The sequence below is a fragment of the Microcaecilia unicolor genome, chromosome 8 (genome assembly GCF_901765095.1).
Source record: "Microcaecilia unicolor chromosome 8, aMicUni1.1, whole genome shotgun sequence".
NCBI lineage: Eukaryota > Metazoa > Chordata > Amphibia > Gymnophiona > Siphonopidae > Microcaecilia > Microcaecilia unicolor.
The window spans coordinates 151135465-151159354 of NC_044038.1; the positions used below are offsets into that span (position 1 = coordinate 151135465).

General features: G+C 47.6%; 1 protein-coding gene across 4 annotated transcripts in view; it reads left to right on the forward strand.

Annotated features, from left to right (window-relative positions):
- Positions 1 to 23890, forward strand: part of CANX (calnexin) — a 193059-nt gene that overhangs the window by 103674 nt on the left and 65495 nt on the right. For all 4 annotated transcript variants that reach the window (XM_030211265.1, XM_030211269.1, XM_030211266.1 and 1 more), the window contains exons 7-10: positions 3242 to 3434; positions 14455 to 14644; positions 16297 to 16410; positions 17035 to 17191. In XM_030211265.1, coding sequence (XP_030067125.1) covers positions 3242 to 3434; positions 14455 to 14644; positions 16297 to 16410; positions 17035 to 17191 — 654 coding nt within the window. The remainder of the gene's footprint in view (positions 1 to 3241; positions 3435 to 14454; positions 14645 to 16296; positions 16411 to 17034; positions 17192 to 23890) is intronic.

The following is a 23890-nucleotide window of genomic DNA, read 5'->3' on the forward strand; positions in this document are numbered from 1 at the left end:
GTTCTAAGATAAACCACCTTTCCATCCCAAAAGCCCAGGACAAAGTAATGGCACAGTCTGAATTCATTGGTTTGTGCCTTCAAAAAAAAGTGTGATTTTTTTTTTCCCTCCCCCCAAAAAAGCAGTGCTGTGCTGTGAATGCATGATTAGACATTTACAGAGAACAGTATTTCAGAAAGCATGGTTTCCCATCTGTAACAGGTTTTCTGGAGACAGCAGGACTGATCAGGCACACAAGTGGGTGACATCCAATAGCCCTGCTCAAAAAGGAATGCAATCAACTCGAAGTGTTTTTAAAAATATTGTCTGTCAGATGTAACAGGCATTTTCCGTAGACAGCAGGATTCAAGTGAAAAATTAGACAGTGTGTAACATTTAATTAAAGAAGGAAATTAATGGAACCATGGACACAGGTTCCTATAAGTTTATTTTGATCATAAGAATAGCCGTACTGGATATGTGTCAGACCAATGGTCCTTCTAGTCCAGTATCCTGCTTCCAGCAGTGGCCAATCCAGGTCACAAGTATCTGGCAGAAACGCAACCCAATTTGTAGCAACATTCCATGCTACCAATCCCAAGGCAAGCAGTGGCTTCCCCCATGTCCGTCTCAATAACAGAATATGGACATTTCCTCCGGGAACTTGTTCAACCCCTTTTTTTAAACCCTACGCTGTACCACATCCTCTGGCAGCAAAATCCAGAAAACTATTTTTTGAATGAAAAAGTATTTCCTCCTGTTTTGTTTTCAAAGTATTTCCATGTAATTTCAGGAGAGGAGTGTGGTAGCCGTGTTAGTCCACTCTTAAGGTTATCAATAGAAATCAAACAAAATAAAACATGGAAAAGAAAATAAGATGATACCTTTTTTATTGGACATAACTTAATACATTTCTTGATTAGCTTTTGAAGGTTGCCCTTCTTCCTCAGATCGGAAATAAGCAAATGTGCTAGCTGACAGTGTATATAAGTGAAAACATTCAAGCATTACTATGACAGTCTAACAGGGTGGGAGGAAGGGGGGTGGGTAGGAAGTATGTAATTTCATTGTGTGTCCCCTGGTCTTTGAGGGTGAAAAATTGATTTCACTTCTACCCATTTTACACCTCTCAGGATTTTATAGACCTCCCCCCCCCCCCCCCCCCCCCCCCCCCCCCTCTTCCTCCCAAGCTGTCTCTTTCCAGAGTTCCAGCCCCATTATCATTTTGGTCACTCTTCTTTGAACCTTTTCTAATTCCGCTGTATCTTTTTTTGAGATATAGTGACCAGAACTGAACACAGTACTCAAGGTGTGGTAGCACCATGGAGCGATACAGGCATTATATTATTGGTCTTATTTTGCATCTCTCTCCTAATAATTCCTAGCATCCTGTTTGCTTTTTTGGCTGTCGCCACACACTGGGCAGAAGATTTCAGTGTATTGTTTACAATGACACCTAGATATTTTTCTTGAGTGCTGACTTCTAAGGTGGACCCTAACATCAGGTAACTTGTGATTCTGATTATTCTTCCCATTGTGCATCACTTTGCATTTGTCCACATTAAATTTCATCTGCCATTTGGATGCCCAGTCTTGCAGTTTCCTAAGGTTTTCTTGTAATTTTTGCAATCCATATGTGTTTTGACAACTTTGAATAGTTTTGTCACCTGCAAATTTAATCTCACCCATCGTTCTGTTTTCTAGATCATTTATAAATATGTTAAATAGAACTGGTCCCAGTACAGATCCCTGCAGCACTCCACCCTTCTATATTGAAGAAAATGGCCATTTAACCCTACCATCTGTTTTCTGTCAATAACTAATTCCTAATCCACAAAAGGACATTGCCTTCTCTCCCTTGACTTTTTTTTAATTTTCTCAGGAGTATCTCAAAAGTTTTCTGAAAATTTAGATACACTATATCAACCGACTCACCTTTATCCACATGTTTGTTTATGCCTTCAAAGAAAACTCTGTCCCATTAAACCATGTTTGTGTTCTGTAATTTTATTCTTGATAAGTTTTCACTATTTTCCCTGGCACTAAAGTCAGGCTTACTGCTCTGTAACTTTCTAGATCACCCCTGGAACCCTTTTTAAAAATTGGCATTACATTAGCCACCCTTCAGCTTTCAGGTACTGTGGATGATTTTAATGACAGGTTACAGATCACGAACAGCAGATCAGCAATTTCATGTTTGAGTTGTTTCATTAACTTGGAGTATATGCCGTCTGGGCCAGGTGATTTGTCACTCTTTAACTTGTCAGTTTGACTTGGTACATCTTCCAGGTTCAGCGAGATTTCTTTCAGTCCCTCCACATTGTCACCCTTGAAAAACATTTCTAGTACAGGTAGATATCTTACATATTTTTCTGTAGACTGAAGCAAAGAATTCAAGTAGTTTCTCCGCTATGGCCTTGTCCTCCCTGAGTGCCCCTTTTGCTCCTTCATGATTTAATGGTCTCACGGATTCCCTCGCAAGCTTTCTGCTTCTGATGTACCTGAAAAAGATGTTACTATGAGTTTTTGTCTCCACGGCAAGTTTTTCTTAATATTCTCTCTTCTTTATCAGTGCCATTCTTTATCAGCGCTTTGCATCTAGCTTGATACTGCTTATGCTGCTGCTTATTTTTTCCATTTTTTGAAGGATACTGTTTTGGCTCTAATAGCCGTTCACTTCACCTTGTAACCACATTGGCTGTCGTTTACTCTTCTTTCCTCTTTTGTTAATACGTGGAATACATCTGGTCTGGGCATCTACAATAGTATTTTTAAACAATGTCCACGCCTGATTTAAAGTCCTAACCTTTGTGGCTGACCCTTTCAGCTTCTTTTTAACCATTTTACTCATGTTGTCACCCTTTCAAAAACTGAATTCTACTACAGTAGATTTCGCTCCATATTTCAGTTCAGATTTGATCACTGTTTCCTAGCGGATCCAACACACTTACCTCTCGTACCATGCCCTGCATTCCACTTAAGGTTTCCACTAAGGACTAGATCTAAAATGGCTCCCCTTCTTGTCAGTTCTTGGACCAGTTACTCCAAGAACAGTTGTTTGTTATATCTAAGAATTTTACCTCCATAGCACTCCCTGATGTAGCATTTATCCAGTTAATATTGGATGCTTTGCATCTTAAGCAGAAGCCCCAGTATGTGGAGATGAAACAAACTTTAATGCTTTGTTACCTCACTTGTATACTTAGAGCATTGAATTTTTTCTTATGTATTTTGTACTGTTCAATCTTTTTATATATTTAAGGACCAGTTCCATGATAAGACTCCCTACTCTATAATGTTTGGTCCTGATAAATGCGGAGAAGATTATAAACTGCACTTCATTTTCCGGCACAAGAATCCCAAGACTGGAGAGTATGAGGAGAAGCATGCCAAGCGACCAGATGCTGATCTGAAGACATACTTCTCTGACAAAAAAACTCACCTTTACTCACTTGGTAAGATTCTTAATGGTGGAAACAGAAAGTATATCAATAAACAATGGAGATAGTAATATTGCTTGAATATTCATGCAGTTCTACTTTTGCTAAGAGTAGATATCTATTTCTTTAAAACCGTTGCTTGCCTATGAACGGGTGATTAAGGAAGCAAACTGCCTTATTCATATTCTGGAAGTTAAAGGCATAGTAAGTAGATGTCATGCTTTTACAGACATTAAAGAGGATTCTGTTTGCTGAAGCAGTCTTGTTTTTAGAGAAACCATGTTTCATACGCTGTGTATGTTTTTGTATTGCTTCCAGAATTCCCATATCACTTCTGGAAAAGTCATAGCAGATCCGTAGTTTCACATTACCAGTTTTGTTGGATTCTAACATAACACCAGTATGATATGTATTGGCATTCATCTCAGATGGATAACTTTGTTTGAATTTAATTGGGAGCTAAGAAAGTAGAGAGACTTCTGTTTCTATCAAAATCTTGATCCTCAAGGTTCCCTGCTGTGTGTCTGCCTGCAAGACTATTAGCCAGTAAGTTTCAGGGTCATGTTTTGCATCTTATCTGCACTTGCTTGCTATTTCAGCCAATCATGCTTTCTAATAAGAAATTCCTTTGTATAAAACCCAAATCATTTTACTTTGGGGGCCATGGAAAGCAGCTCTTTAAATGTTTATTCCTTCTCTTATTTTAAGTTCTGTCATTGATCACTTGCTCCTTTTTTTCTCTCTAGTTCATTCAGAACCAGGTTGGGATCTGCATCATAAGCTTTAGTCTGCATTACCTGGGGATTTTTACCATATTTTTATATTCCTTCCTTTCACATACTTGTGTCATTGTGGCAACCATCCTGGGTTGAGGCCATGTGTCCTAGTTCCATTCATATCCTTACAACCATGGATCCTGACTATAGAATGGCATGTGGATGGGGACCTGCGGGGATGGGGATAAAGTCTTCAGAGACCGGGGACAAACTTTGTCCCCCGTCTCATTCTCTACTTTGAAGGCTCTTAATGAATTGGACAGTTTTGAGTGATGCAGACGGCAATGTCTTTTTTTTTTTTTTTAAAGCAGAAGTGCTGGCCACAACTAGCAAAATTTGCACAGGGGATCCTCTGCATTCCTGCTACCAGCACATTTTCTGAGAAGACATTTTCTATTGCAGGAAGGTCTGTGGAAGTCAGGAGAGCTATACTGAATCCTGAGGTGATTATTATTCATCCGTAGATTTAAAAATCATAACAGTGCTTTGTAGGGCATATAGAGTGGGTTGTACTTTGTACCCTTGGACATTTTAACAGGGTGCATTACAGTTCCTTGGAGTAGTAGAAGTCGGCAGTTGTTGGGTTTGGAAGGGAGGGAGGTGGTTATAGTTGCTTGTTATTTTCTGTGATTTATAAACAGTTGCACAGAATGTTTATTCCTTTTGATACTTTAATAAAGAGATTTTAATATAAAAAGTGTTTGAGGCTTCTGCAGATGGGGACAGCCCGCTGGGACGGGATGGGGACAAACTTTGTCCCTGCGTCATTCTCTAATCTTGACTCCATCTTGGCATCACTTTCATATGGTGACACTGCCCCCCCTCCCCCATGGGGCTGTGATCACTGCCTTTGCAGATCCCCCCCCCCCCCCCCCCCCCCCCCCCCCAAAAAAAAAAAAATCACTGGCCAACCTGGGGAGTAGAAGTTATGATGGGAATTGAATTTGAGGACCTTCTGCATGGTAGTAGGCAGTCCTTGTCATTACTTGTTGGATGCACTAGAATTAGCACAAATGCAGGAACTGGGGGCATAACAGGTAGGAAAAGTGAGTTAGAGCCTAGTTCACAAACCATTATCTCTGTTCACAATATATTTTATTTAAAAATTATGTTGCTTAGCTGAAATTCTAGTAAAGGTGCAAAGAGTGACCAAAATGATTAAGGGGATGGAACTCCTCTAAGACAAGAGATTAGGGCTCTTCAGCTTGGAAAAGAGGCAGCTGAGGGAGGGATATGATAGAGATCTACAAAATACTGAGTGGTGTAGAACAGGTAAATGTAAATCAATTTTTTACTCTTTCAAAAGTACAAGTACTAGGGGGACACTCAAGTTACATGATACTACTTTTGAAACAGGAGAAAATATTTTTTTCACTCAACAAATTCTGAAATGCATTGTGGCCGCTGAGAGAGGGGGGGGGGGCAAAACTCCCTGGGTCTGGCCTCCAAGGGGGGGCCTGGGTCCAGCTCCAGCAAGCTGCTTCTTGCTGCCTGCTTTCCGGTTTTGTCTTCCCCTGCTCCTGTGTGCTGCCCAGGACCCGGATGATTGCATTAGTGCGATATCGCGTTAATGCTGTTATCCGAGTCCTGACTCCTAGCATGGACAGGAACAGGAGAGGACAGACAGTGGAAGCAGGCACGCAATATAAGGAGTGCATAACCCAAGCGTCTTGAATGGTCTGGAGGATCTAGAGGAAAGAAAATTAGCAGGTAAGGCCTAATTTCACCTTGATCCTGGTCTACGGTCTGTCCTAAGCATGGCAAAAGTCTGCTAAGTTTTGTCCTTATGTCCCAACTACTGAATTTGCTGTCAAAGCCTTCTCCAACACATCCTAATTTGTCTTGCAGACCGTAGAAGTCTGCCTGGCACTGGTTGTAGCTCCTCACAGCTAAAGTCATTGTCTAACCACCACTCAACACATAATAATGCATGCAGTCATTTAAATTTAGTTTTTATACCATCCTCTGTTCATACTATGCCTTTTTGAATTCCATCATTGTTTGTCTCTACCATCTCCCTTGGGAGGGCATTCCAGGCATTGACCACCCTCTCTGTGAAAAAGTATTTCCTGATGTTACTCCTAAGTCTACCACCCTGCAATCTCAATTCATATCCTCTAGCTTTACAATTTCCCTGTCTCTTGAAAAGATCGATCTGTTTGTATACAAATGCAGATGTTTAAATACTTGAAATGGATCTCCCATATTCCTCTTGCAGGAATATCTGGTGGAGGCCAGGTCCATCACCTGTTCTGGCAGACACCAGGTTTGATGATTTTTTTTTTTTTTTTACAAGTCCTTGTATTTCAGTTGGGAAGGAGCAGGGAAGGTATAACCTGTGTAATTTATTTTGTCACCAAGGCTGGGGGAGAGCTATTAAACCAGGCTCTGACACAACAGCAGTGAGAGAAAGCTGCTGTTTTTCCCCTCAACTTTGAGCTGATTGGTATGGGGAGTGGCACCTTGCAAGCCATACAGAGCACTCCATTTTGTGGGGAGAGGGGGATGCAGGGAGCAGCGTGATCATAAGAGGAATTGTGTGCCTGGCATCCCAAGTTTGGCAGGGAGCCATAAAAGGAGGGATGCTGGTTTGGTGGGCTACTGTTCTCGCCGGCAACAGGGTTTTTCAGCTGTCTGAAGTGAGTCAGACCAGCTCACGACCATGGCTTGATAGAGGCACCTCTTGAATGTGCCAGATATTCCCTAGTGTGGTGGCTGCTGCAATTCCTTTGGACATTGTGAGGTTTTCTGGAGAAACTCAAACAGTTCTCAGCTGTCAGCAGCTTTGTGATCACAATCAGCAGAAAGAGGAGAGGGATCAGGGGCCAAAAGTAGTCGGCCATTTTATCTCTGCAAAGTTCTTGGCATCAGCAGTCGGCCTCTCCTGTTTTGGATCCTGAGAATTCTGTGTTTGTAAGAATACTTTGACTGTGTTTATGTTTAAATCTGTTTATTGACGTATCATATAAAATATGTATTCATAATATTCAGCAAACAACCTTGTTAATACAACATACAACTATTATCAATCCACGTACGTCAAAACATTTTCTTCTTTTATCCCCAAATAATCCCTCTCCCCCCATCCTCCCCTCCTTTACATTAAACCTTAAACCTTTGTTTACAGAATCTCCATAACCTCCTTTTAACATATCGTTCAGTCCGTACTAATATCCTCATAACTGCCCCTCCCTCTGAAGACTTCAGTATCTTCCACTTTTACTGGACAAGATACGTACCCTCCGTCTACTCCAGAAAGGACATAAAATTCCAACAGTGAACCAAAATACATTGTTTCCCCAAACTTTATTTTCCTCCCTCTTTTCCCCCCATGCCTTAACCAACCCAATACTGGATTCCGAATCAGCACTTCCCTCCCCCCAGACCATTCTCTCCCCCCCTCCCTACCCTCCCTCCCCAGTCTTCATTCAAATGTCTAAAGTCTGAGCATGAGCAATTTACCCTCCTTTTCCTCTTATAAATCTTACCCCAGGGAGTTTACAAATTGTTAACAATAAAACTTCTACCTCTTGGACTCATTATTTGTAAATATGGGTCCCAAATTGTCAGAAACTGTTTCTTGCGTCTTAAAGTGCCTTTCGCATCTCGAGCTTCCCATGCCATCAACTGATGTACCTGGTTCCTCCAATGTCCAAATGCAGGAGTCTCCGCCCCCACCCAGTATTGTAATACTGTTTTCCGAGCCACCAAGCATAATTTCCTGCAAAGCAGCCGCCCAGGCCCCCTTAAATTGTGAAATGCTCCAGGCACATCCAACAGTAATTGTTCCATTGAACCTTGAATAGACCTATTCACCAGGTGTTCCAAAAATCGCACCACCTGGGTCCAAAAATTTTTTACTTTCTGGCAAGCCCAAAATGCATGGTAGTATGTATGTCTAGGATGACCACATTTGGAACACTGCGAATCTTGGGCCCCTTCCACATGTTACTTTGACTGTGTTTATAATACATTTTATGTTGATATATTTAATTTGTTGTAACATGCTTAATCTTGGTAATTCTCCGAGGACAAGCAGGCTGCTTGTTCTCACGACTGGGTGACGTCCGCGGCAGCCCCCACCAACCGGAAAAGGCTTCGCGGGACGGTCGGCACGCAGGGCACGCCCACCGCGCATGCGCGGCCGTCTTCCCGCCCGTGCGCGACCGCTCCCGCCAGTTCCTTTTTTTCCGCGTCTGGAGAGAGTCGTGCTTTGCCGCTCTCTCTGCTTTCAGCCGCCGGAAAGTTGATCGCGTTTACGCGGATCGTTGTTTTTTCTATTTAATTTTTTGTTACCGCCGGTTTCCCTTTTCTTTTAAAAAAAAAAAAAAACCTGAGCGTGTGGAGCACGCGCTCCCTTTTTCCCTCGTTTCCAGCGGGGACGCTGCGTTGCGGCCTAGTGGCCGCACGGTCGTTTTCTTTTTCGAGGTGTGATTTTCGCCACCATTGACGACTTTGACTTCGCCGACGCGATTTTTCCGTCGATGTCCTCGAAGGTCCCGAGTGGATTTAAAAAGTGTGGTCGCTGCGGCCGGCCGATCTCGCAGACCGACACCCACGCTTGGTGCCTCCAGTGCCTCGGGCCGGAGCACAATATCAAGTCGTGTTCCCTGTGTCTCAGTCTCCGGAAACGGACTCAAGTTGCGAGGCAAGTTCTGCGGGACCGTCTTTTTTGGAACTTGCGCCGGCCCCTCGACGTCGACCTCGACGGCATCGGTATCGACGCCCGGTCCTTCGGTACCGGTATCGATGCCCGAGACATCGGCACCGATGGCATCGACCCCAGGAGAACAGGTCCCGTCGGCCCGCCGGTCCGCCGGCGAGGGTGGAGGTGAGCGGCCGCGTGGGCAGTCGGCCCCGGTCACTCCCTCAGCCCGTGGTCCACGGGACCGAACCCTGTCTGACCCGGCTCCTCGAGACCGAGGGGGATCGTCCTCCTCCTCCTCCATACCTCCCGGCGCCGGTGACGCGCATCGAAAGAAGGACAAGAAGCGTCGTCACCGGTCGCCCTCGGTGCATCTGGACATCGGAGAGGAGGCGACGCCGAAGCGTCATCGCCGAGAGGAGAGGTCCCCGTCGGTTGTGGAGGGTACCGACGCGTCAGGGTTCCGGCACCTCGGTGCCGTCTCCTGGCCCCCATCAGCTTCTGGCACCGACACCCCTACCGGCCCCACCGCCTTTCCCGGCAGCGGGCCTGGACTAGTGCCTCAGAGCCATCCTTCCGGGGATCCTGGAAGGGCTGATGCGCCAGGCTGTGCCGGCGCCGGGGGTGCTTGCGCCCTCGGCGCCGATGTCTGTGGCGCCGGCGAGCTCTAGCCCGGCGCCGGGGCCGTCGACACCGCCGCCGCTTGCGGCGCCGGTCTCGACCGCCACGCAGGTGGAGTCCCCGTCGACGTCGATGGAGGGAGCTCCGTCCCCGCCGACGCGGGAGTCCACCCGCTCGACGACACCGAGACCTCGGTGCCTCGACGTCGAGCCGGGCCCGGTTCAGGACTCAGCTACATGAGCTTATGTCCGATACCGAGGATGAGGCCTCGTGGGGGGAAGAGGAGGACCCTAGATATTTCTCCTCAGAGGAGTCTACGCGCCTTCCCTCGGACCCCACGCCTTCACCGGAGAGGAAGCTCTCACCTCCTGAGAGTCTCTCCTTTGCCTCCTTTGTGCGGGATATGTCTATTAGCATTCCCTTTCCCGTGGTCTCTGTGGAAGAGCCGAGGGCCGAGATGCTCGAGGTCCTCGACTATCCATCACCACCTAGAGAGTCCTCCACGGTGCCGCTGCACAATGTCCTCAAGGAGACACTGCTTCGGAACTGGGTGCGACCGTTAACTAACCCCACCATTCCCAAGAAAGCAGAGTCCCAGTACAGGATCCACTCGGACCCAGAGTTAATGCGGCCCCAATTGCCCCATGACTCGGCGGTCGTGGATTCTGCTCTCAAGAGGGCACGGAGTTCGAGGGATACCGCCTCGGCGCCCCCGGGGCGGGAGTCTCGCACTCTGGACTCGTTTGGGAGGAAGGCCTACCAATCCTCCATGCTCGTGACCCGCATCCAGTCATACCTGCTCTATATGAGCATCCACATGCGGACTAATGTGCAACAACTGGCGGACCTGGTCGATAAGCTCCCGCCGGAGCAGTCCAGGCCTTATCAGGAGGTGGTCAGGCAGCTGAAGGCGTGCAGAAAGTTCCTGTCCAGGGGTATATATGACACCTGTGACGTGGCATCTCGTGCTGCGGCCCAAGGTATAGTGATGCGCAGGCTCTCATGGCTGCGTGCCTCTGACCTGGACAACCGCACCCAGCAGAGACTGGCCGACGTCCCTTGCCGGGGGATAACATTTTTGGTGAGAAGGTCGAGCAGATGGTGGACCAACTGCATCAGCGGGAAACCGCTCTCGACAAGCTCTCCCACCGGGCGCCTTCAGCATCCACCTCAGCAGGTGGACGTTTTTCCCGGGCCCGGCAGGCTGCACCCTATTCTTTTGCAAAGCGTAGGTACAACCAGCCGGCCCGAAGGCCTCGTCAGGCACAGGGACAGCCCCAGCGCGCTCGTTCCCGTCAACAGCGTGCGCCTAAGCAGCCCCCTGCGCCTCCACAGCAAAAGCCAGGGACGGGCTTTTGACTGGATCCACGGGAACATAGCCGCCCTCAAAGTGTCCGTACCGGACGATATGCCGGTCGGGGGGAGGTTAAAATTTTTTCACCAAAGGTGGCCTCTCATAACCTCCGACCAGTGGGTTCTCCAAATAGTGCGGTGCGGATACGCCCTGAATTTGGCCTCCCTGCCTCCAAATTGTCCTCCGGGAGCTCAATCCTTCAGCTCCCATCACAAGCAGGTACTTGCAGAGGAACTCTCCGCCCTTCTCAGCGCCAATGCGGTCGAGCCCGTACCACCCGGGCAGGAAGGGCAGGGATTCTATTCCAGGTACTTCCTTGTGGAAAAGAAAACAGGGGGGATGCGTCCCATCCTAGACCTGAGAGGCCTGAACAAATTCCTGGTCAAAGAAAAGTTCAGGATGCTTTCCTTGGGCACCCTTCTGCCAATGATTCAGAAAAACGATTGGCTATGTTCCCTGGATTTAAAGGATGCATATACTCACATCCCGATACTGCCAGCTCACAGACAGTATCTCAGATTCCGCCTGGGCGCACGGCACTTTTAGTATTGTGTGCTGCCCTTTGGGCTCGCCTCCGCCCCACGAGTGTTTACAAAGTGCCTCGTGCTGGTGGCGGCGTACCTACGCAGGCTGGGAGTGCACGTGTTCCCATATCTCGACGATTGGCTGGTCAAGAACACCTCGGAGGCAGGAGCCCTCCGGTCCATGCAGTGCACTATTCAACTCCTGGAGCTGCTGGGGTTTGTGATAAATTACCCAAAGTCCCATCTCCAGCCAACCCAGTCTCTGGAATTCATAGGAGCTCTGCTGAATACCCAGACGGCTCAGGCCTTCCTTCCCGAAGCGAGGGCCAACAACCTCCTGGCCCTGGCTTCGCAGACCAGAGCGTCTCAGCAGGTCACAGCTCGGCAGATGTTGAGACTTCTGGGTCATATGGCCTCCACAGTTCATGTGACTCCCATGGCTCGTCTTCACATGAGATCTGCTCAATGGACCCTAGCTTCCCAGTGGTTTCAAGCCACCGGGGATCTAGAAGATGTCATCCGCCTCTCCACCAGTTGCCGCACTTCACTGCTCTGGTGGACCATCCGGACCAATTTGACCCTGGGACGTCCATTCCAAATTCCGCAGCCCACGAAAGTGCTGACGACGGATGCATCTCGCCTGGGGTGGGGAGCTCATGTCGATGGGCTTCACACCCAGGGTCTGTGGTCCCTCCAGGAAAAGGATCTGCAGATCAACCTCCTGGAGCTCCGAGCGATCTGGAACGCACTGAAGGCTTTCAGAGATCGGCTGTCCTACCAAATTATCCAAATTCGGACAGACAATCAGGTTGCAATGTATTACGTCAACAAGCAGGGGGGCACCGGATCTCGCCCCCTGTGTCAGGAAGCCGTCGGGATGTGGCGTTGGGCGTGCCGGTTTGGCATGCTCCTCCAAGCCACGTACCTGGCAGGCGTAAACAACAGTCTGGCCGACAGACTGAGCAGAGTCATGCAACCGCACGAGTGGTCGCTCCATTCCAGAGTGGTACGCAAGATCTTTCGAGAGTGGGGTACCCCCTCGGTGGATCTTTTCGCCTCTCAGACCAACCACAAGCTGCCTCTGTTCTGTTCCAGACTTCAGACACACGGCAGGCTAGCGTCAGATGCCTTTCTCCTTCATTGGGGGACCTGCCTCCTGTATGCTTATCCTCCCATACCTTTGGTGGGGAAGACCTTACTGAAGCTCAAGCAAGACCGCGGCACCATGATTCTGATAGCGCCCTTTTGGCCCCGTCAGATCTGGTTCCCTCTTCTTCTGGAATTGTCCTCAGAAGAACCGTGGAGATTGGAGTGTTTTCCGACTCTCATTTCACAGAACGACGGAGCGTTGCTGCACCCCAACCTTCAATCCCTGGCTCTCACGGCCTGGATGTTGAGGGCGTAGACTTCGCTGCGTTGGGTCTGTCGGAGGGTGTCTCCCGGGTCTTGCTTGCCTCTAGGAAGGATTCCACTAAAAAGAGTTACTTTTTCAAGTGGAGGAGGTTTGTCGTTTGGTGTGAGAGCAAGGCCCTAGAACCTCGTTCTTGCCCTGCGCAGAACCTGCTTGAATACCTTCTGCACTTATCAGAGTCTGGCCTCAAGACCAACTCAGTAAGGAATCACCTTAGTGCGATTAGTGCTTACCATTATCGTGTGGAAGGTAAAGCCATCTCTGGAGAGCCTTTAGTCGTTCGATTCATGAGAGGCTTGCTTTTGTCAAAGCCCCCTATCAAGCCTCCTACAGTGTCATGGGATCTCAACGTCGTCCTCACCCAGCTGATGAAACCTCCTTTTGAGCCACTGAATACCTGCCATCTGAAGTACTTGACCTGGAAGGTCATTTTCTTGGTGGCAGTTACTTCAGCTCGTAGGGTCAGTGAGCTTCAAGCCCTAGTAGCTCATGCTCCAAATACCAAATTTCATCACAACAGAGTAGTGCTCCGCACCCACCCAACGTTCCTGCCGAAGGTGGTGTCGGAGTTCCATCTTAACCAGTCAATTGTCTTGCCAACATTCTTCCCCAGGCCGCATACCCGCCCTGCTGAACGTCAGTTGCACACATTGGACTGCAAGAGAGCATTGGCCTTCTACTTGGAGCGGACACAGCCCCACAGACAGTCCGCCCAATTGTTTGTTTCTTTCGACCCTAACAGGCTAGGGGTCGCTGTCGGGAAACACACCATCTCCAATTGGCTAGCAGATTGCATTTCCTTCACTTACGCCCAGGCTGGGCTGACTCTTGAGGGTCATGTCACGGCTCATAGTGTTAGAGCCATGGCAGCGTCAGTGGCCCACTTGAAGTCAGCCACTATTGAAGAGATCTGCAAGGCTGCGACGTGGTCAGCTGTCCACACATTCACATCACATTACTGCCTCCAGCAGGATACCCGACGCGACAGTCGGTTCGGGCAGTCGGTGCTGCAGAATCTGTTTGGGGTGTAAATCCAACTCCACCCTCCAGGACCCGAATTTATTCTGGTCAGGCTGCACTCTCAGTTAGTTGTTCTTCGTAGGTCAATTTCTGTTGTACCCTCGCCGTTGCGAGGTTCAATTGACCTGGGTTCTTGTTTTGAGTGAGCCTGAGAGCTAGGGATACCCCAGTCGTGAGAACAAGCAGCCTGCTTGTCCTCGGAGAAAGTGAATGATACATACCTGTAGCAGGTGTTCTCCGAGGACAGCAGGCTGATTGTTCTCACCTACCCTCCCTCCTCCCCTTTGGAGTTGTGTTTCATATTTTATTGCTTGTCATTCAACTGGCGGGAGCGGTCGCGCACGGGCGGGAAGACGGCCGCGCATGCGCGGTGGGCGTGCCCTGCGTGCCGACCGTCCCGCGAAGCCTTTTCCGGTTGGTGGGGGCTGCCGCGGACGTCACCCAGTCGTGAGAACAATCAGCCTGCTGTCCTCGGAGAACACCTGCTACAGGTATGTATCATTCACTTTGAGTAAGAGATGAGTATTTAAAATGTTTAATGAGCTGTTACGATCTAAATGCATTTTTAATTCAGTATAGCTTTTATTTGATGTATTAACTTGATAGTCCACATATACAAGTTTAATATCAAGGTGTATCATAAATACAATTTTGAATCTGTAATCTCTTCTCTTTTTACCACAGTTTTGAATCCTGATAACAGCTTTGAAATCTTGATTGATCAGACAGTTGTAAACAGTGGGAACATGTTGAATGACATGAATCCTCCTGTGAACCCTCCACAAGAGATTGAGGATCCTAATGACAAGAAGCCAGAGGACTGGGATGAGAGGCCCAAAATACCAGACCCTGAAGCTGTGAAACCAGAAGACTGGTAAGAATGAGCTGCATTCAAAGAGATGTTAGCTGATGTTGCCCTAATGGCAGGCTTGGCTTTAGTGCAGAATTTAGTTCAGAAGGTGTGTGCCGTACTTAAATGCGTTAGAGAATTCATGACACTTAGCTTTCTGTCCTATTTCAGATACTTTATTTTGTACCTATCGATTTTAAGTGCTTTTTCAAAATACTAGCCTATTAAAATCAATAAAGCACCCTTACTCATATGTTTTGGAATTTTGAGGTTGTACGCCTTTTTTGACACCATATTATGGACTATTTGTATCCTGCACTGCATTTATCACACTGAGGGCTGACGTACAGCTGTTTTCTAACTTGGTAAATTTGGGATTGTGAAAAGGAAAAAAAACTCTTTATTGAAGAAAACTCGTGCTTTAGCTCGTAAGTGTATTTTGAGGAATTGGAGGCAGCCCCTACATCCTTTGACTGAATGGAGAAATGAACTATATCATCCTTTGAAAATGGACCAGTTGGATGCAAAGCAAGGTTCTCACAAGGCTTGGAGAACTTTCCAGCAAACTTGGTTCCCCATTTGGGAGGGTCTTTCTCCTAAAGCCCGTAGGTATTTGTTGAATCTGTAATGTGTTTTACTGGAGCTTCCAGACTGGGGGGAGGGAAGATTGGGTTGGATTTGATTGGGTGGGAGGTATTGATACTCTGTGTGTTTGTCTCTTGGGGTGTCGCCTTCTAGAGTACACATGGGTGGCCCTGATTGCATTCTTTTGATGGTGCTGTAGAATGAGTGATCTGCATTGCTTGGGAAATGTATGCGTGTGTGTGGAGAGGGGGGATAAGAGAGGTTTATGGAAACTATTCAGTATTCATTATATATGTTGATTTCACATTTTGGCTGAATGTGACAGCTGTACTTGGTTTTATGTTTTAAGTGTGCCTGTTTCTAAATAATAATATATGTTAAAAGAAACCCCAAACAAAGCAGTGTAAATGGGGAAACAGCTACACATCATAATACTCAAATGTTTTTAGTAGTGCATAGCACTTGCAGGTTTTTTTTTTTTTTTTTTTTTTTTGGGGGGGGGGGGGGGGGGGTTGTGTGTGCTTTTTTTTGTGTGCCGACTTTTTTGACCAAGCAGTTTCCTCCTTTGAGCTTCCTGTTAAACCTGAACTGAGGCTAGGGTTTTGCACAGACTACATTTGCAATTATCTGGGAGTTTTCCCCTCATTTTATATTCTCGCCCCAAACCCAGTATAGCTGCTCTGCTTATTACAGCAAGGTCATGAGCTTGTGGCTATACTTCAAAGTTCCTTAGAACCCTGCAGTTAGGGCTTTGAATACAGATGCTAGGCATCACCTTAAACAATGAACATTATTTTTCTCCATCCCCACCACATTCCCCCAGGGCTATCAACCTCCAGCTAGCTTGGGGAACGAGCCAAGTACCTTTATGCATGGCAACACACAACACTGCCACTAAGCCACTTTGCTGGCCGCTGTAACTTTTATTCTCAAGAACCAAATGTGTACTCAACCTTATCTCGTTCAAGGTTTGAGTCTGAGCCTGATTCTATGAACTCCTTCTAGTCTGTTTCTGAAGGCTAAAACCTTGAGCTGTCACCCTGCATGATGAGAACAGTTCGTAATGGAAATTTTTTGCATTGTCTGTCAAGGGATGAGGATGCGCCTGCAAAAATTCCAGATGAGAGTGCTGTGAAACCAGAGGGGTGGTTGGATGATGAGCCTGAATATGTAGCTGATCCTGATGCAGAAAAACCTGAGGACTGGTACGTTCAAGGAGAAAGGTCCCCTAAGGAATGCCAGAAGACAAGGAAGTAGGGTGGGCCAATAAATAGTGGAACCTTGGTACAAGAACCGATTGAAATCTATTATGATAAAAGGCTCTGTCTACATAAAACAAATTTCCAAAAGATGGTGGAAATTCAGAAGACAGGTTGATACGGTGCTGTGTTTAGGCACTAAGTGCCTGAATCAGGAATTGACAATCTGATTTAAAACACAAGTGACTGACTGGGGGGTTAGGTAGTCTTCAAAGAGAGAGTCATTATAAATGCTTTCTCTGCTTCAAGCTCTGAAGCACACCCAGTCAGGTTTGGTAAACCACACTGAACCCTGGAAAGGGAATATTAGCAGTATGCAAGAATTGATTTGATTTAATACCGATTTGCATACATCAAAGACAGTGAATGCAAACTTCATGCATGTTCATTGTGGGTATCTTGAAATCTTAACTGGCTTGGTATGTCCCAAGGACCTGGTTAAGAGCCCCCTGTGCTAGATGATGATAGAAAAGGTTTGTAGTACTCGGAAGTGTTATGAATTTGTTCAAGCTGTTGTCCCCATTGGTCCTTTCGTACAACATGATTTGTTTATAAATGTAATTTTTCTAGGGATGAGGATATGGATGGAGAGTGGGAGGCACCTCAGATTGCAAATCCCAAATGTGAGTCTGCCCCTGGCTGTGGAACTTGGCAACGACCTATGATTGACAACCCTGGTTATAAGGGCAAATGGAAGCCTCCTATGATTGACAATCCCAGCTACCAGGTAGAATCTGGTAATATTTTAGATGCTGTGTGCATAATTTTCTCTTATGCTAACCTCATCTTTTGTATCTTATCCTCTCAAGCTGCTTAGTTTCTACCACCCTTCCTGTTTTTATTATACCCTGCAGCACTCATGATCTCTGGGCAATACTGCTCAGAAGTGTGACTGAGACCAGCCCCATCCAACCAGAAGGTACCCTAGTATATCTGTGTTTCTATTTTTCAGCCATTCTTACCATTCTTGCTGGCCTTGGACAGGAGGAGGACTGTAAAGCTAAAGCTCTTGAATAGTGCAGTTGGGCTATGAGGAAAACAAAACCTCTGCTGCAGCAATCTTTGGAGGCCCAGTAGTGGTATTGCTCTTAACTGGTGACACCTGGTTCTACAAGGACATCTTGTATTCAGACTAGAGAATTATGCGGGGACAAAGTTTGCCCCCATCTCTGCGAACTCTGTCCCTGTTTATAGAAGCCTCATAAAGTTGATTTTATTCCCAAGCAAACTCAGGTTCAATGTGGCTTACATTTGAAAATACAGAGAAACAGAACAATAGGATTAAATTATATCATGGGAGCAAATAGATGGATATGTCTGAAACATGATGTAACAAAGTTGAGATTAGCGGTAGCATACCCAACTGGGCATTTGTCCTTTAATGATGCCACATCATATGTTCAGAAATCATAGCCATATGTATACATGCACAGTGCAGTCTGCACACACCAGAACAGGCATCCATATACACACACTTCAAAAGTAAACAAACCAACTTCTAGAGACTCAGAGTACATTTCCATCTTCCAGAATTCTAGACTGCAGATATACAGATCAGTAGAACTCAAAGTAGTCCAAAACAAGTAGTCAGAAACAACACAGTTTATACCTAATTGTTTAACCACCCTTAGGATCCACCTTTGGATTTAAAAAGCAAAACCACATGCATGTAAGGATTGAATAAATGAATTAAAACAAAGTTTGACTGAAACAAATGACCTGCAATAATGAAATGGTGATGGAATATCCATTCACATTGCAAACAGCCTGTACCAACATTTATTTTCCACTGAACATTAGTTTGTATGAACTTGGCAGCTATGAGTGTGTTGAACTGGACAGTAATGCCAGTTGCCACATTTAGACTGAATTTCAGCATGAGGGAAGCCCTTCCCTCATTGCCTCTCTGTGAAATAGTAGTAATAAAATAAGGCAAGTGCATTTTTATAATATACCACTGCAATCCAAAAAACAAAAAGTAGCAAGTTCCCACATTCCACCTTTTTCTTTTGATGTAGGCACAGGAAAAGATGTTAAATGCTTCCAGGAAGGTCTCAACTCAACCTAATTAAATTTTTTTTTAATTTTAAATTGTAAGTCTTATTGTTGAGCACCTGATACTCATGTCTGTTTTGGTGGCCTTTTACTAGGTGAAAACATTTCTGCACAATACAGGGAGTCCTTCCCCTACACTGATAGGGTTGGGAGAGGGAGGGAGAGGAAAGCTGGCTGAACAGGACCAGAGTAGGGGGAGAACAGAATTACAGGTGTCCTTTGTTAAGGAAGAGTAAAGGGTTATAGATACTATTGATGCCATATGTGGATTCCCTCTTCAATTTAATCCAGAAAGGAATTGGGGAAGATTTGTGGAGAGCAGGATTTCCTCTCCTGCAGTCACATCTTTGCTTTGCATGCAAATCAATTACTACTAGTACTCTAACTGATGAAATCATACTTCCTCTGTGTGTACATCTGTATGCATTGCTGGGGGTGCACCTTACCATGGTCTCGCTCTTCACAGTGTCCAGTTGTTAATGTTCCTGGCCTGGACTCTCACTAACTCTCTTTGCAGTCATCGTTGTCCTGCTTGAGTCTGCTGCTACCCACGGCCACTACTCTTTCCTCTACCACCACACAGCACTCTGAATAACCCCAAAATTGGAGGGCTTAGTGTAGTGAGCCATTGGCAGTGCGAAAGATATAGTGGAATTAGAAAAGGTACAGAGAAGGGAGACGAAAATGATAAAGGGGATGGGACGACTTCCCTATGAGAAAGGCTGAAGCATCAAGGTCTCTTCAGCTTGGAGAAAGACAACTGAGGGGAGATATGATAGAGGTCTATAAAATGAGTGGAATGGAACGGGTAGACGTGAATCGTTTGTTTACTCTTTACAAAAATAGTAGGACTAGGGGGCATGCAATGAAGCTACAAAGTAGTAAATTTAATACAACTCGGAGAAATTTTTTCTTCACTCAACGTGTAAAGCTCTGGAATTCATTACCAGAGAATGTAGTAAGGCGGTTAGCTTAGGGCGGCTTCCTAAAGGAAAATACATAGACCATTATTAATTTGACTTTGGGAAAATCACTGCTGTTTCTGGGATAAGCAGCATAAAATGTATTGAACTTTTTCGTGATCTTGCCAGGTGTTTGTGGTCTGGATTGGCCACTGTTGGAAATAGAATGCTGGGCTTGATGGACCTTTGGTCTGCCCAGTATGGCAATACTTATGTACTTATATTGCCATACTGGGACAGACCAAGGTCAGTCAAGCCCAACACCCTGTTTTCTTTTGAGCCCTTGGCTTCCTGTACCTTAAAGGATTTGACGTTCAAGGTAGTGTTTCTGGTGACCATTGCCTCAGCTAGGAGGGTGTTAGAGTTACAAGCTCTGTAGTGCCGGCATCAATTTCTCAAATTTGCCTAAAGATCAGGTCATTTTATGCCCCATTCCTTCCTTTCTCCCAAAGTTTTGTCGCGGTTTTCACATTTCTCAGTAGGTGGTTTTGCCTGCCCTGGGCTCATCTTCCCGATCGGAGGAACAGCGTCGTCTGAAGTGCCTTTACATCAAGCGAGCACTCAAGTACTATTGAGGGTTACGGAGGCCTTTCGGTAGTCAGACCAGTTTTGTCTTGCTTGAAGGAGCTTGAAGGAATTAGCTTCTAAGCCCACTCTTTCTAGGTGGCTGAAGGAGACTACAGTCTCCGCTTACCATCTGGGTAAGCCATACACAGGGGTGTGAAAGCTCATTCTACTAGAGGCCAGGCGGATTCCTGGGCTGAGCATTGTCTGGTTCCGCCTTTGGAGATCCCACCCTCCGTGGCAACCTGGTCCTCGATACATTCTTCTTTTGAAGCATTATAGGTTGGATGTGCGGAGTGATCAGGATTCAGTCTTCAGGTAGTGTGTCATCACAGTGGGGTTGTTAGGGTCCCGCCCATGATCTTACTTTTGTTACTTCCCATCAGTCACAATCTGGGCCGGTCCGGAAGGATGCTAAGGAAGGAGAAATTAGGCCTTACCTGCTAATTTGCTTTCCTTTAGTCCCTCCAGACCGGCCCTCCCCAACCCAATAGAATGTTCCATACAATCGTACAGTTAGGGAGAGAAGAAGTGAAGGGCACGCAAAGATGAGAAAATCTTTTTATTACTTACCAAGCAAGAAAACAAACTACAGTTCTTCAGTGACCCTCCAGACCGGTCAAAACCGCTTGGGTTATGCACTCCTACCAGCAGGGGGAGATTGAGAACACTAAAACTGCAACAATGTATAAGCCACCTGCCAACCCCCAAGCAGCCAGTAAATCTGTCTCCAGCAGAGGGTAGATGTGCAGCCTGAGCAGTCAGTCAGGTCTGGTAGGCCAGGGATTTGTTTTAGGCCTTTTGTTGGTTACCACCCTGTACTTAGAATCTGTGTGCTTCGGGGAAGTGGATCTGGTGGGGCTCCGTTTTTCCCCTGGGATGTCACACACGGTAATCGGGTCCCTCCCCCTTCTGTGCTCTCCTGAGCAGTCAGCCCTGTGCCTCGGCTCCTGTGTGACTGCAGGAACCTTGAGAGCCATAGCCCTGTCAGCTTTTAGCAACCGGGCTGGGAGGTAAGAAGCCATTTAGAAAAAGGAAAAGCTCTGCTTGTTTGTTTTGAGGCTGACCGGGAGAGCTGCAGTGCGTTTGTGAGAGTGAGTGAGTCTGGGCGCTGCTGCCTGTTGGTTGCTTACCTCCTTTCTTCCCTGAGGGAGGTCGGCGGGGAACCATCCCGTTGCCAGTTCTGTGTGTGCCGAGGTGTGGACGCGCCGGGGGCACAATGCAGGTTCTGTGGGGAGCCGAAACCGCCTCTTTCTTCGCCTCCGGTATTGTCCGCAGAGGTTTTCTGGGTCGGCTCGTGCTCTGTTGATACGTCCTTGCTCCCGGGTGCATGTAGCGGTGTTCCGATTTTGGCGGGAACACCACCATCTTTGATTCCTCCGGCTCTGCGGTTTTCGCTTCAGACGTTGCAGGATTTTCAGGGGCAGAACGTAGTCTCTGGCTATCACGGCCTGGATGTTGAGGGCGTAGATTTTGCTGCCTTGGGTCTCTCTGAGAGTATCTTCCGAGTCTTGCTTGCTTCCAGAAAGGATTCCACTGAGTTACTTCCTCATCAACCCTCCAGACCGGTCAAGACGCTTGGGTTATGCTCGCCTACCAGCAGAGGGAGACTGAGAACACAAAACTTGAAACTATGTACTTATAACCTGTGCCTAGCCATCTATAGCCAGTATTTTCTCAGTCTCAGCAGAGGGTAGACAGGCAGCCTGTGCAGCTTGCCCGATCTGGATAGGTTTTTGAGTTAATTTTCAGAGTTTTCCTTTGTTTCTGTGCTATTTCTGGTGGATCCCTGTGCCTCGAAGACTTTGGTGTGCTAGGGGTTGCGGGTCCGCTGGGGCCCGTCATTGTCCCCTTTGGGGTGTCACACCCCGGTGGCCGGGTCCCTCCCCCGGTCTGGCTCTCCGTTTGGGCAGCTTTGTGCCTCGGCTGCAGTTTGTATACTGCAGCCTTGAGTGCCGGATGGTGTTAGCAGCAAGGCTCAAATTAAAGGCTGCAGTAAAGTTTGATTGAAAAAAAAAAAAAAAAAGTCAGGGCCCAAACGCTGGGGAGAGCTATTGGAGCTGCACTCCGGAGAGACGGAGCTGTTCAGCTGTGGTCAAGGCACTGAGTTTTCCTGCTTGGGTGAGTTTTTCTTTGTTCTTACAATTGAGGCACTTGTTTTGGCGGTCAGCTGGGCTTCGCGAAGATGTCAGGGAGACCGCTTCGGTGTAGATCGTTGTGCGCGTTGGGGCGTTGACGCGGTGGGCAGCACTTGTCGTTTTTGCGGGGAACCAAAGCCTCAATCCTCCGTACCGCCGGTGTTAGCGGCGGAGGTTCCCGCGACTTGCGTCCCGGAGGTTGCGGTGCCTTTGAATAGCGGCCCTGCGGCAGTTCCGTTTATGGCAGAAACCGCCGCCATTTTGGATTCGGCGCTGCACGGGCCCGACGGAGTCGGGGGACTGCAGGGCAGTCAATTTCCAGCGCCTTCGGGGGGCGATGCCTTGGGTAGGATCGGTTTTCCCCCGGATTTCATTTGGAATTTATTTCAGGCTTGGCAGGAGGGGCCGACTCGAGCGGAGCCCCTTAGTCTTGGAACGGGGGGGGGGGGGGGGGGGCTAGCGCGAAGAGACCACGTGTAGAGTGGTCTGAGGAGTTAGAAGATTTTTCGCCTCCGGAGTCGGAGGGTGACTTTAGCCTTCTAGGAGAGCAGGAGGGGTCGCTGGCTGGCTATGATAAGGAGCTTGCGCTGCCTGGGGAGGATCCCTCGGTGGTGCGCATTTTTCAGCGAGATGAATTGTCAGAGCTGATTAATCAGGTGGTTGCGACCCTCAAATTTGATCGGCGGCAGCTTCGTTAGAGGCGGGAAGCAGGATCCGTTGGTTAAGGGGATCAGACGGGTGTCTTGTACTTTCCCTATGAATGCGGATCTGAGAGAAATGATTATCAGGAGTGGCAGGCGACGGAGGCGCCATGTAAGGTGGCTCGGGCCATGGCTAAGCTTTATCCTCTGCCACAGGAAGATAGAGATTCTTTCAAGCCTCCGACCGTGGATGCCGTGGTGACGGCAGTGACTAAGGCTACGGCGATTCGGTGGATGGAGGGGCCTGCGTTGCGATACCCTCAGGACAGAAATTGGAGACTTTCCTAAAGCGCAGTTTTTGATTTGTCGGCTCTGGCGTTGCAGGCGTTGGTCTGTGGAGGTCTGGTGGCGCGGGCTTGTTTCTGTTGGGCGGAGCGGCTCTTAGTCCGCCAGGGGACAGAGCCTCTTTGACTCAAGATCTGGCAAAGTTGGAGTTGGGGTCCTCCTTTTTGGCGGATGCGCTGTATGATTTGTTGCGGGCCTCGGCAAAGAACATGTCTCTAGCTGGTGGCAGCTCGTCGGGCCTCTGTGGTTACGAGGCTGGATGGCGGATGCTGCGTCCAAGGCCAAGTTGTGTTCGCTTCCGTTTAAAGGCTCTTTGCTGTTTGGTGAAGAGTTGGATAAGTTGGTGAGAGGTCTTAGTGACGCTAAGGTTCCTCGGCTTCCGGAGCTTCGCCCTAAGGCTTATAGGGGATACGCGGGTTGTGGACGGTTTCAGGAAGCTAAGCTGTATCGGCCTGGTAGATATTCTGGTGGGACTAGGGGTCGTTTCTTTCAGAGAACCCAGTCCTTTCGCGGTGGCAGTCGTGGGAGGGCGATGGTTTCTCTTCGGGAGCGTCCGGTGCGTCCCATCCTTCTCAATGATGGTTTGGGGGCCCCAGCCTCTGGTCCGCGTGGGGGCTCGCTTACGCTTGTTTTACCAGAGGTGGGCCCCAGATCACGTCAGACCAGTGGGTGCTGCAAATAGTCCGAGACGGGTACGCGCTAGAGTTCGACAGACCTCTGT